The sequence below is a fragment of the Aquarana catesbeiana genome, linkage group LG02 (genome assembly GCF_042186555.1).
Source record: "Aquarana catesbeiana isolate 2022-GZ linkage group LG02, ASM4218655v1, whole genome shotgun sequence".
Lineage (NCBI taxonomy): Eukaryota > Metazoa > Chordata > Amphibia > Anura > Ranidae > Aquarana > Aquarana catesbeiana.
Window position 1 is genome coordinate 277,000,003 of NC_133325.1, and position 12,926 is coordinate 277,012,928.

The 12,926-nt window shown below is 39.3% G+C and overlaps 1 protein-coding gene across 1 annotated transcript in view; it reads left to right on the forward strand.

The window, feature by feature from the left end:
* RMP64 (ribonuclease MRP subunit p64) overlaps positions 1–12,588 on the forward strand; it is a 35,759-nt gene extending 23,171 nt beyond the window's left edge. The window contains exons 6-9 of the mRNA XM_073614465.1: positions 2,396–2,733; positions 4,610–4,668; positions 6,390–6,640; positions 12,149–12,588. Of these exons, the coding sequence (XP_073470566.1) occupies positions 2,396–2,733; positions 4,610–4,668; positions 6,390–6,640; positions 12,149–12,533 (1,033 nt within the window). The 3' untranslated portion in view covers positions 12,534–12,588. The remainder of the gene's footprint in view (positions 1–2,395; positions 2,734–4,609; positions 4,669–6,389; positions 6,641–12,148) is intronic.
* Positions 12,589–12,926: the final 338 nt, after the last annotated feature.

Below are 12,926 nucleotides of genomic sequence, written 5' to 3' on the forward strand. Positions count from 1 at the left end.
GCGCAATTTTAAAGCATGTCATGTTTGGTATCCATGTACTCGGCCTAAGATCATCTTTTTTATTTCATCAAACATTTGGGCAATATAGTGTGTTTTGGTGCATTAAAATTTAACAAAGTGTGTTTTTTCCCCAAAAAATGCGTTTGAAAAATCGCTGCGCAAATACTGTGTGAAAAAAAAAAAATGAAACACCCACCATTTTAATCTGTAGGACATTTGCTTTAAAAAAATATATAATGTTTGGGGGTTCAAAGTAATTTTTTTGCAAAGAAAAAATAACTTTTTCATGTAAACAATGAGTGTCAGAAAGGGCTTTGTCTTCAAGTGGTTAGAAGAGTGGGTGATGTGTGACATAAGCTTCTAAATGTTGTGCATAAAATGCCAGGACAGTTCAAAACCCCCCCAAATGACCCCATTTTGGAAAGTAGACACCCCAAGCTATTTGCTGAGAGGCATGTCGAGTCCATGGAATATTTTATATTGCGACACAAGTTGCGGGAAAGAGACACATTTTTTTTTTTTTTTTTTGCACAAAGTTGTCACTAAATGATATATTGCTCAAACATGCCATGGGAATATGTGAAATTACACCCCAAAATACATTCTGCTGCTTCTCCTGAGTACGGGGATACCACATGTGTGAGACTTTTTGGGAGCCTAGCCGCGTACGGGACCCCGAAAACCAAGCACCGCCTTCATGCTTTCTAAGGGCGTGAATTTTTGATTTCACTCTTCACTGCCTATCACAGTTTCGGAGGCCATGGAATGCCCAGGTGGCACAAACCCCCCCCAAATGACCCCATTTTGGAAAGTAGAAACCCAAAGCTATTTGCTGAGAGGTATAGTGAGTATTTTGCAGACCTCACTTTTTGTCACAAAGTTTTGAAAATTGAAAAAAGAAAAAAAAAAAAAGTTTTTTCTTGTCTTTCTTCTTTTTCAAAAACAAATGAGAGCTGCAAAATACTCACCATGCCTCTCAGAAAATAGCTTGGGGTGTCTACTTTCCAAAATGGGGTCATTTGGGGGGGTTTTGTGCCACCTGGGCATTCCATGGCCTCTGAAACTGTGATAGGCAGTGAAGAGTGAAATCAAAAATTTACGCCCTTAGAAATCCTGAAGGTGGTGCTTGGTTTTCGGGGCCCCGTACGCGGCTAAGCTCCCAAAAAGTCCCACACATGTGGTATCCCCATACTCAGGAGAAGCAGCTGAATGTATTTTGGGGTGCAATTCCACATAGGCCCATGGCCTGTGTGAGCAATATATCATTTAGTGACAACTTTTTGTAAATAATTTTTTTTTTTTTTGTCATTATTCAATCACTTGGGACAAAAAAAATAAATATTCAATGGGTTCAACATGCCTCTCAGCAATTTCCTTGTGGTGTCTACTTTCCAAAATGGGGTCAAGAAATGACATAGACAGTCATAAACTAAAAGCTGTGTAAATTACAGAAAATGTACCCTAGTTTGTAGACGCTATAACTTTTGCGCAAACCAATAAATATACGCTTATTGACATTTTTTTTACCAAAGACATGTGGCCGAATACATTTTGGCCTAAATGTATGACTAAAATTTAGTTTATTGGATTTTTTTTATAACAAAAAGTAGAAAATATCATTTTTTTTCAAAATTTTCGGTCTTTTTCCGTTTATAGCGCAAAAAATAAAAACTGCAGAGGTGATCAAATACCATCAAAAGAAAGCTCTATTTGTGGGAAGAAAAGGACGCAAATTTCGTTTAGGTACAGCATTGCATGACTGCGCAATTAGCAGTTAAAGCAACGCAGTGCCAAATTGGAAAAAGACCTCTGGTCCTTAGGCAGCATAATGGTCCGGGGCTCAAGTAACTAAATTATTATGTAGTTTATTATGTTAATTATTAACTAAATTATGATGTAGTTAAGTTTATTATTTAATGTATCTTAATTAGAAAACTATCTTTAGATATATTTGTACTCCAAAAGCATTTTATTAAAATTTGATTGAAATAAAAAAAATCTGATTTTTTAAATCATTGATTTATATCCACCCTGACACAGACACTGGGGCACATAATGTTATTTTACAGAGAGGATTGTATGGTTATATTGTAGTGGCTAACAACCACTTTAAACACTTCTGTCTGGATTCTTGTATATTGGTATCATTTAATGCTCGCTTGTTTCATGTTCTTGGCCTCAGGTGTAGTCGAAATATAATAGTGTGCTTAGAAAAACACATTTTCCTTTGTTGGGCTACAAGTGTATTTCATGGGGGCACTTGGGACTGTTAGGCGGTGGACATAACTTGAGTTCATCTTTAACTGAAGCAAAAAGAGATCAGTATGAGAAATTCTAGTGTAATAAAAATCATGTTGTGATACTTTATTTTATCTGCAGTGTTCTTATTTTTTAGGGTTATGTACCGAGGAGTTCTGAAAAGACTTATCTCCTTATACAGTGCGCAAATATTGGTACAACTCGAGGTGTCAGCTTTTCAGAAAATGCCTTACTTTAAGGACTTTGAGTTTCCTGTCCAGATTGAAGATTACCTTGGCCCTGTGTTCAATGATTTAGTTAATAGAAAACTACCAAAAATGTTCTCCAAGAAGGGCTCGGTACAACTTCTGAATGAACTATTCAAAACGAGTGATTTGGTTACTGAAGAGTTAAAAATGCCAAGCATTATGGAACCAAAAGAAGCAAAGGGAAGTGTTATCGATTTGGGGCAACAAGTTAAAAGATTAAAGAGTGGTAAGAATATGACAAAAATTAGGCATCAAATTAGAGCCTGTAACCTTATGTACCTTGCTGCTTTTTGGAAAATTATGAACTGTAGCATTTATAAATTAAGCAAGAAAGGGAGGGGGAAGGAGAGGCACCAAGCCATCACGGGTGTAGTAAGATTTTATTGAATGAGAAAAAAAAGTTTCTAGAGTGATAGGCATTAAAGCTGCTCAGTGTGAAGACGACAGGAGCCCCTGGGGCCGCTGAAGTGATGCCGATGCTGGAATCCAGAGAGATGTCAGAAAGCTGCTGTGGAAGACTCATAGGAACTGTCAGAGGAGCTGTCAAGTGCCAGAATGCAATAGCCAATCTGGTACACGTTTCAGAGGGTAATCCACACCTCTATCATTGTGTTTATAAAGTGAGCAGATACCCCACACAAACATGGCCATATTGTAAAACCTACAGTGTACAATATGTCTGTATTTGTTGCACCAAGGAACCACATCTACTGTGAATTCTGCCCATAAAATTGTATTATAGAATACGCTGTATGGGGGTATACCTATGTAATACAGTCGTGTGTGTGTTTTCCCTAAGGCTGTATTCACACCTGAGCGGTTTCAGCTCGTAAAACGTCAGAAAAACGCCCAACAAGCAAAATCCCATTCATTTAAATTGCCCCTGTTCACATTTGAGCGTTTTGTAGCCTGAACAAAATGCCTGAAGCTTAAAGTACTTGAGCTTCTTTTTGGGCAGATTACAGGTGCTTTTCTGCTTTTTACATTGGTGACCTTTTTGACCTGTGCAAAATCGTGGCAAAAAATCACCTGAAAAAGAAGCGCTCCGGTGTGAATGCAGCCCAACGCAACACTTCTGGGAAATGCATTCATGTTCGTGTTGAAACGTAAGTACCGACGTTTGCATGCATATACCCTTGTACAGTGTATTCTGTAATATATTTTTATGGGTTGAGTTACGTGGCAGATGTGGCTCCCAGGTGCCACACAAAAGGGCTCTTTTACACTGTGTTGCCATATTCCTTACAATAAGTCCATGTGCATGGGTCCTTAAAACGGTGCTGATTGCCTTATTGTCTTTCTCCCCAATCCAAAGAGCTCCTGTGATTGGTGTTCTTGGATTAGGTCACATGACTGGCATGAAAACAAGCCTGGAGCAACTTCTCCAGCAGTGATAGTGGAGCAGGATAGTTGGGGTGGGATTGCTCTATAGGTCGACTGTAAGGAGAATCCCACCACAAATTACACAATTGTGAATGGATGATGATGGTGGATTCACACCCAAAGCTTCCAATTTGACCATTCTGGGATAATTATGGGGGTCAGACTGTGAGGATAAAAATATAAAGTTCTGGCGTGATTTCTAAAAGCTGTAAGACTGTTTGGGATTTTAATCCAGGAACAAGCATCCATTACTGGATTTCGGACTTCAGTGGCTACATATTTGTTTTTGGGCCGTGGTTCACTAAATGGTTCCTTTGGGATTAAGTGGACAGCCTAGGAGCTTGCATCATTAAAAAAAAATAAGAACGGCAGCTCCTTGTATGTCTGTCTTCAAATGTACAAACCTGACAAGATGTTGGTATAGGTTGGGTTTAAGCAACAACACGCCACAACATTTCACCGAAAACTAAATGTTCTGTGTTTTGGTGGAGGTAATATTTGCCAGCTAAAGCCCTTTTAGAGTTGGCTCTCAAACAAGCCCAAGTATAGTGAAGACAATAAATAAGGATTCTTGTGTTACAAAAAAGTTGAATGCTAAAAATGTGTATTTCAAACTTTTTTTTTTTTTTTTTTTTTTTTTTATTTTATTTATTTATTTATTTATTTTTTTAATGTGTCCAATTTTTAAAACTTTTATCTGGTCCTTTTGTCACATGCAGACAAGCTTGATGAATTTGATGTCAAAGCATTACTAGTGTCAGAGGGTGACCATTTCCAAGTAAGTAATAATGGCATTTCTCTGTGAATGGGACCAACTACTGTGGTGTTTGTCACTTATAGACCAGCTTGAAGGCACTAAAAGCATCAGTAGAGGCTGTTTTCAAGTACGTTGTTTTTACATTTCAGTTTTGGTAATGGCTGAAAAAAGTTACATTAAAATGTCTTGTGTGTCACATAGATCACAATTTTGAGAGCTCTGTGCTTTGGCTTTTACAATTCTGCCACATCAGCTATGAGAGAATAACACTTTTATATTAGATTTTTCCAAGTAGAGTTTATTAAGGGCAGTGTAACTAAATGAGTTACCATTTTGCGACAGGAGGAGTGAGATTGTGGGTATACACTCTGTTGGCACTGATGTCTTATTGGAGGTGAGTTCTGCTTTTCAGAATTGAATTTCACTAAGTGATTCTCTGGATTGGTGTCAGAATATACAATCTGGTTCCTTCCTGTCCTATGTATTCCCAGACACCGTAAAGCTGCATTTCACACCTGAGCGTTTCAAAGTCACGTGTTTTTACCTCAATTTTGTTCAGGTCACCAATGTAAAAGGCAGAACAACGCTTGTAATCTGCCCCAAAGAAGCTCATGTTCTTTTTTGAGCTTAGGGGGTTTTTCTTCAGGTGACAAAATGCTCAGATGTGAACAGGTGCCATTGAAATGAATGGGATTTTGCTTGTTGGGCGTTTTTCAGGCGTTTTTTCTGGCTTTTACAAGCATTTTATGAGCTGAAAACGGTCAGGTGTCAATGCAGTAACCCTGGCATTGCACTAGTGTGTTGCACTGGATTTTGCTTTGGTATGGATGGAATTAGTAATTTATGCTATTAGCCACATCTCTTATAGTGGACTGTAATCCCCTTACTGACAATGATAATGGCTATGGCTGCTGTTATAGGAAATTACTGACAGCACTTGAATAATGTTGTTATTCCTATATTATCAAGTCATTATAACTGGCTCCTTTTTAGAATAGGCAGCTGAGTTCAGCTCTCAGTTCTTTATTACACGGTTTGGCTTTAATTTAGATGAGTACTTGCGCTTAAAGTGTTACTAAACCCAGGACCCTGCATTCACTATATCTGGTCTCCCACAGTATACAGAACATGAAAATGCAATTATTTTAGTAAATATAAACTGCTAAATACCTTTATCTCATCAGCAGTATATAGCAGTCTTGTGATTTCTAGAAGTGTCTGGCCGAGCAGTGGTTAAAGCTTGTTGAAGGAGTTTTCATTCTCCTCTGACTGTCCTATGAGGCTGCATGACCCCTGACCCTCTGTCTGAACAGTGCTGATTGGCCCTCTGCCGATCACATGCACCTTCCCAAAAAAAACTACTTTGGCAGTACAGACCAAACTGAGCATGAACAGATTGCCTCCTAAGGCTCTGTACTATCAGCAGATGGATTGGGGACAGTAAAAGAAGGGGGGGGGGGGGAGAATCAGAGAAGACAGGATCAAACAGCCATTTTACACAGTGCGCAGTATTAACCCCTTAAGTTCCACAGTGAGTATAACAAGCATGCTTTGCTGCATATACAGACCGATTTTACTGTTGTGGGTTTAGTAACACTTTAAACACATTATAGATTTTTGTGTGCAACTTGTGGCATAATACCAGTGCAGCAGTCCTAGTTTTTGGAGGTGGGATGTTGATTAAATGTTAGGAGCCTTGATATTTTAGGCCTATTTTAATATTTTAAAATTTTGTACAACAGGTCTTAAATTCAAAAGAACGGTCCAGTAAGCTCAAGAGAAAACCAGCACCATTGTCTTCTAATCAAAGGAAGTGCATTACGCATATATTGCCCAAACTTCAGGAAGCCTCAAGTTTCAAAGATCTGTCCGAGCATCTCCTTTATGCAGTGAGATGGTGTAGGAAAAAAAAATTAAGAAGAGAAGCCATGTTCTTCACATACAAATACCTTCACAGCAACAGACTACAGCAAGCTGAATTTCTGGGGCACAGGTGTGTATGGCTAGTACCTGTAAATAGATCTCATCACTATATTAAACATTTTTGTAATCAAGCATATCTTTTTATGTAACGTAATTGATAATAATCTATTTATATGTTTGTGGCTGGGGGTGAACATGGTTCTTCTGCTACCTAAGGTAAACACTAAAATTGTGCCTCCTAACCCCAATCACATAAAAAAAAGTCAGCAATAAGCATCACAGATGTAGTATATAGTAAATATATTGATACGGAACATCATAACATATACTGTATATAATAGCCCTGAAACGTTTTTTTCATGTCATTGCTGCAAATCCTTGAGATTAGGATTGTGAAAGAGCTGGGGAACCCTGAGGCACACAGTGGGGGTGACTTAAAGGGGAATAGTTTAAAATGGTTGTTAAGCCACTCTCACTACTTTATACTATCCACTCCGTCTCTCTTAATGCTGTGTCCCCCTGTGTATGTGATTTCTAAAAAAAAAAAAAAAAAATGCAGATTATACCTCGTTTCAGAGCGCTGATCGGTGCTCACATGACCAGCCGTTTCTCTCCTCTCTCCGTCTGACAGCTGGAGCAGGCGGGACCAAGATTCCCCCCAATGACTTCAGTCGGGAGGAGAGAGCCAGCCGGTCATGTGAGCGCCATCAATGCTCTGAAATGAGGTATAATTGTAAATTTTTTTTTTTTATAAGTTGCATGCACGGGGGGACACAGCATTTAAGAGACAGAGCGAATGGTATGAAAATGTACATGTTATTTCAACAGCAGGAGGGGAGGGGCGGGCACTGTCACGAGTTGATAGGTATGGAGGGGAGGGGGGAGAGAAACGCAGGCAGACAGGAGACAACGTATGACGGAGGCGCATAAACTGACCACGGTGTGCGGGCTCAGCAGCCATGATATACCATGTTCAGTTTACAGAGGGGAGGGTAGAAACTGGCAGGATCAGCCAGGTATTTCAGGTGTTACAGGGGGCCAAATTATACAGCACAAGCACTGTGCTGTATAACAGGCTTTAAAGGAACAGGGTCCATTATTTATTTATTTTTTAATAAAAAAAATGCTTCACACAAATGCTTCAGTCTGTAGCCATAAAATACTCTTTAACCACTTCCTGCCCACGCTACGAAGACGCGAAAGACGGCTACAGCGTGGTTTTAGTTTGCGGTGAGGGTGTCTATGGATGTCCTCCTGTGATCGTACTGCCTGCGCGCCACGCGATCAGAGTCCTTTGGCCAATCACTGCCACCCTTTACCACATGATCAGCTGTGTCCAATGACAGCTGATCACAGTATGAAAACACAAGCTGGTTATCGGCTTTTCTTTCCTCACGCTAACAGCGTGAGGAGAGAAGAATAGAGCCGATAACTGGCTAGTGTTCAAGGGACATCGGCACTGATAATTGGGGCACTGATTATCAGTGCAGTGCCACCTACCTATCGGTGTCACTTATCAGTGCTGCCTGTCAGTGCCCATCAGTGCAGCCTCATCAGCACACATCAGTGAAGGAGAAAAAATACCTGTTTTTAACAAACTATGAAAAAAAAAATGTGTTGTGTGGGTTATTTATTATTATTTTTTTAAATGTATGGTCTTTTTCTGTTTGTTTAGCAAAAAATAACCCAGTGGTGATTTAAATACTACCAAGAGAGAGCTCTACTTGTGTGGGAAAAAAATTGATAAAAATTTCATTTGGGTACAGTGTTGCATGACTGCGCAATTGTCATTTAAAGTGTGACAGCGCTGAAAGCTGAAAATTGGCCTGGGCAGGAAGGGGGTAAAAGTGCCTAGTAGGCTGTTCGCAACAGGCTCACAATACCCACTTACATCTTAGTTCATGGGATAATCTAAAAAAAAAAATCAAACTATTCCATTCCACATGCTTTTGTGCATGCAGACCATGGGTATGTCTTGCCTCTGCAACCCCCTTCAATGCTCACCTCTTCTCCCCCTGGAGTGCCTAACCCCCACCGTCTATGCTCACCTATTCCATTGCTTGCAACCCTCTTCTAATGCTAACCTTTGCACCAACCGCTGTGCCTGCACCTCAGTTCCAGGGCTCATCTCAGCAGTTACACATCTTTTTCCTCTTGCGCTACCACCGCTTCTCCAGAGGCCGCTATTGCTTTCTTCTGAACAGCTTTGGGATCTGGGGCCCGCAGCAACAAGGCAGGAAATATAGCTGACAGAGGCCTCAGTACCCAGGGCACTAGGTAAAAGATGCAGGAAAGATTTTACCTTGCTTCCCTGTATCTAGCTGCCGTAATATCAGTAAGCTTATATCTAATCAGTGGTGAGTTGTGTGGGAAGACCTAAAAAGAGACTTAAGCCCATTTCTTAAACGCTCCATTTATAAAGCTTTCTCAGCCCTTCTTTACAGAACACCATATTCACAAATTGTAAAACAAAGACATTGATGGTATTATTTACATATGAGACAATATACTGTCGGATATATTTTAAGTGATCTGCCTGCCCTAAGCTGATACTTGAGTGTTTTTACATGCTGGATCTTCAAACCACCTAACAACAGATTCTAATGCTAGCCATGCACACATAGATTTCTCTCATTCAGCCCATGTGCCAAGTGAGAGAATTCTTATAGATTCTTCCATCAATGCTAAACCGCATCTGATTGGCTGTAGTCACTGTTAGGCTGACAAGTTTCTAGCTGGCTCTATCAATGTATCAGGCCAGGCAGGTTATGTCAACAGGACTATTAAGCCTCATGCACACGGATGTTTTTACAGCCACTTTTTTGAGCGTTTTTTGCAGCTTAAAAAGGCCTGTCTATGTTAGTCTATGGCTTCATGCTCACCTAGGCGTTTTTGAGCTGCAAATGGCATAGGCGTTTTTAAGCTGTAAAAAAAACCCAGGACCAGTGGGTTCTGAGAGACGTTTTTCAGCTGTAAAAACACTCTAATGCTGATAAACGCTCAAAAACGTCACTCACCAAAGTTAACCAAAGATAAACGCTAAAAAACGCTAACACGGAAAAATGCTAATAAACGCTAAACGCTATTGCAAAAACGTTGAAAAAAGCTGAAAAAAGTTAAAAAAAATATCACTGCAAAGATACTGGCGTTTTCATAACGTTATTTTAACATCCTGTGTGCATGAGGCCTTAACATAGCATAAAGTACAATATTTTACAATAGGTTGTGCACTGTTAGAGAAGGAAGACAGGTGCAAGTAAATCTCTAAGCACTGCAAAGGACCAATCTACAAGTCTGTTTTAATGCCCAAATGTTTCCATTGAAATCAGTGGTTGACAATGACTTACAACGCAAAGTGCATGAACATGGGCTTTAATCCATATCCATTGATTTTTAATGAAAAATGCCTCTGACAAAAAATTGAAGGTGTAAAACAATATACATTCCAGTCAATAAAAAAGCATAAAGCTGCATTGGATGACATGGGAGTCGGAGGTAATTTGGCACTGCCTTTTGATTTGAACAAAATCGCACTAGTAGTCACCTTTTTACTCATCCACATGAAGCTGTGGATGACATTATATAGATAGATGGATGGATGTCTATCCAGACAAATTTAAATTCTGTGGACTTTAAAAATAGTGTCTTCTAAAAGTAAAACATTATGCTTAGATGTACCAGCATAATAAATCCTCTCTGTGACTCCTTTCAGTGAACATGTTTCTGGCAGCACCTGACCGTCTGATTTATATAGGGGAGTCCTAAAATGACCTTCGCCATCACTGGGCGATTGGTTACACAGACTATCCTTTGCTGTGCCTTTTTGAAGCACGTATACAATACATACGCTAGACTATTTGACATTGTATTTTAGAAGCCATTAAAGTTCATTCTGTAAAAAATATGATTATTTGCACATCAATCACAGCTTTCATAAATGAATGAGTAAACTGCTGATTACTTCTACTGTGCTGCTTGAACGAAAGTACACTGCTGAACGCACCCCTCTCTGATGCTTTGCAGACTATTTTGTAAGGACTAAGCCAAAAAATATTTCTCAGCAGCTACATAACTTATCTCCTTGTCCTTTTTTTTTTTTGGAGCTGTGAAAAACAAATTGCAGTCTCAGAAAGGTTTGTGCTGCAGCAATTCCAGTGATTTGGAGCTCACTTGCTGAGCGTTTGACTTTTAGCGGCATTTGGAATAAGTTTACAGAATTGCCAGCTTCAGTAGTTACTCGATATGCAAAGCTGCTGATTATGGTGCACGGGTAATTTGTAGCTGGTTACAAAACATGTCTAGACATCTAAATCTTGCCAAAGTATAATTGGAGATCTGCATCTGCTGCAAAGTTGCCAGCGTGATAGAAAACTATTCATTTTTCTATTTTATGCTGCCATTGCTTGATAGAACATTATTAACCCATGTGCTGCTGGACTTAACAAAGGCTGGCCATAGACTGTGCAAATTTTTTTCCTGCAAACAGTGTTGATGGGGGAATCCCTCCCACAAAGCCATTGGGTTCTCCCTGCAGAGGAGCAGGGGAAGCTGTCCCCATCGTAAGAACACAGTGATTATTTCTAGCAGCTATAACAGACGCTAGCAATAATCCACATGTAAAATCTGGCAGACTGGTTGTACCCAAGTTGGTATATTCAGCTTGCCCATGGTTCGAATCTCTGCCAGTTCCTGTTGAACCAGTTGAGATTCGAACAGTCTATGGCCGACTTAAATCTTACTTTGCTGGACTGAATAATGCACAATGCTGGCTTAATTCATTTTTGACAATTTTAAATAGTTGGGCTTTAACTACTAAAGGTGCTTATATCGAGGGTTGCCACCGCTGACCTGCTTCTACAAAAGCTAGTTGCATGGCTGTTCTGCTGACCAAACTGGTTTTAATAGTTTTTGAGTCCCCAGAATGAGAATGTAGATCAGGACGTTACAAGTCTTTCTCTGCATACTTGTCCTGGCTCATTGACATAAGTATCAAAGCCCAAAGGGTTAAATATGACAGTCGGGAATCTAGGTTCTTAGAATGAGTGGGTGCCAATTTCAGGCTACATTTTTTTTTTTTTTTTTTTCTCATGACATGTTCTCCGTGTGCTTGTATGTGCTTTCTCTGGGTCTTCTGATTTCCTCCCACACTTCATAGACACATGATGGTAGGTTAATGTGCTCCTGTCTAAACTGGCCCTAGTATGTCTGTGTGCATAAGAGAATGGGGACCTTAGATTGTAAGCTCCTTTGAAGGCAGAGTCTGAGCTGAATGTACAATATGGAAAGCAATGCGTACATTTTCTGCACTATATAAATACCTGCAATAAGTAAAGAAATGACAGATTTTCTTTTAAGAGGAAGTTTTTTTTTCTCACGGTAGCCCTACCTGGTGAGCAATAATCTAGGCAAACAAAGGTGTTTCCTGGTTGCCGTTCTTGCTTGTTACAGCTACCAGAATTGGTTATAGGTCATGTTTTACTAAAGAAAAAGAACACTGCTTCATTTACAGAGACTAAGTTTTGTTCATTTATTTAGTGGTTTCATGCATCATTATTAAACATGTCTTCCCCTCTGTAAGTTTAAACAAGAAGCTGCAGAGCTGGAAAAAATCCATGTGTCACTGTCTGCGTGTGCGAAGCCTGGAGGCAGATCATCTGAAGACCTATTTAAGAATACAAAGATGTCACCAGTCTTGGAAGTGGAAGGTCACTTATTCAAGAAAGCGCAAACTTCACAAATGTCACGTCGCTCATTCTGAATCTCAAGTTAAAAGGACAGATTTAAAAAGTTTGTGCTCAGAATTGTTTTCTGGTGATCAAGAGGTGTCACCAGTTGCCAAGGATACTGCTTTAAGATGTCAGACTTCTGAACCATTTGTGTCCAGTGCCAGCATGAAAAATGCAAAAAGACATCTTCCTGAAACAGATGACATAGATGATATATTCTCATCAATTGGGATCTAGAAGATTTTCAATTCCCTGTAAACTGTTATAAAACCAATAAACGCAATATACGGTGTGTTTTATGTTTTGGTGTTTTTACTAATTTAAAATGAAATTAGATGAAAAGTTACTGTCATTTTGAGCTGCCATACACCAATCATTGGGTATTACAAGTAATGGGACACATTTTTCACTCTGGTCATTGCTGATATTTAATGAAAACCTTTAAATTGAGTTAATTACCATAGAGATGGAACATAAAACCCATGGCTATATTAGTCTTAAAAGATATTAAAAGTTTATGGTATGGATAAACCGTTTTTTTAATGTTTTTGTTATTAAAGAGAAATGAGCTTAGTTTGAAATATAATGCACATTTAAAGTATTATGGGTGTCAGAATTGTTTTGAAGAAT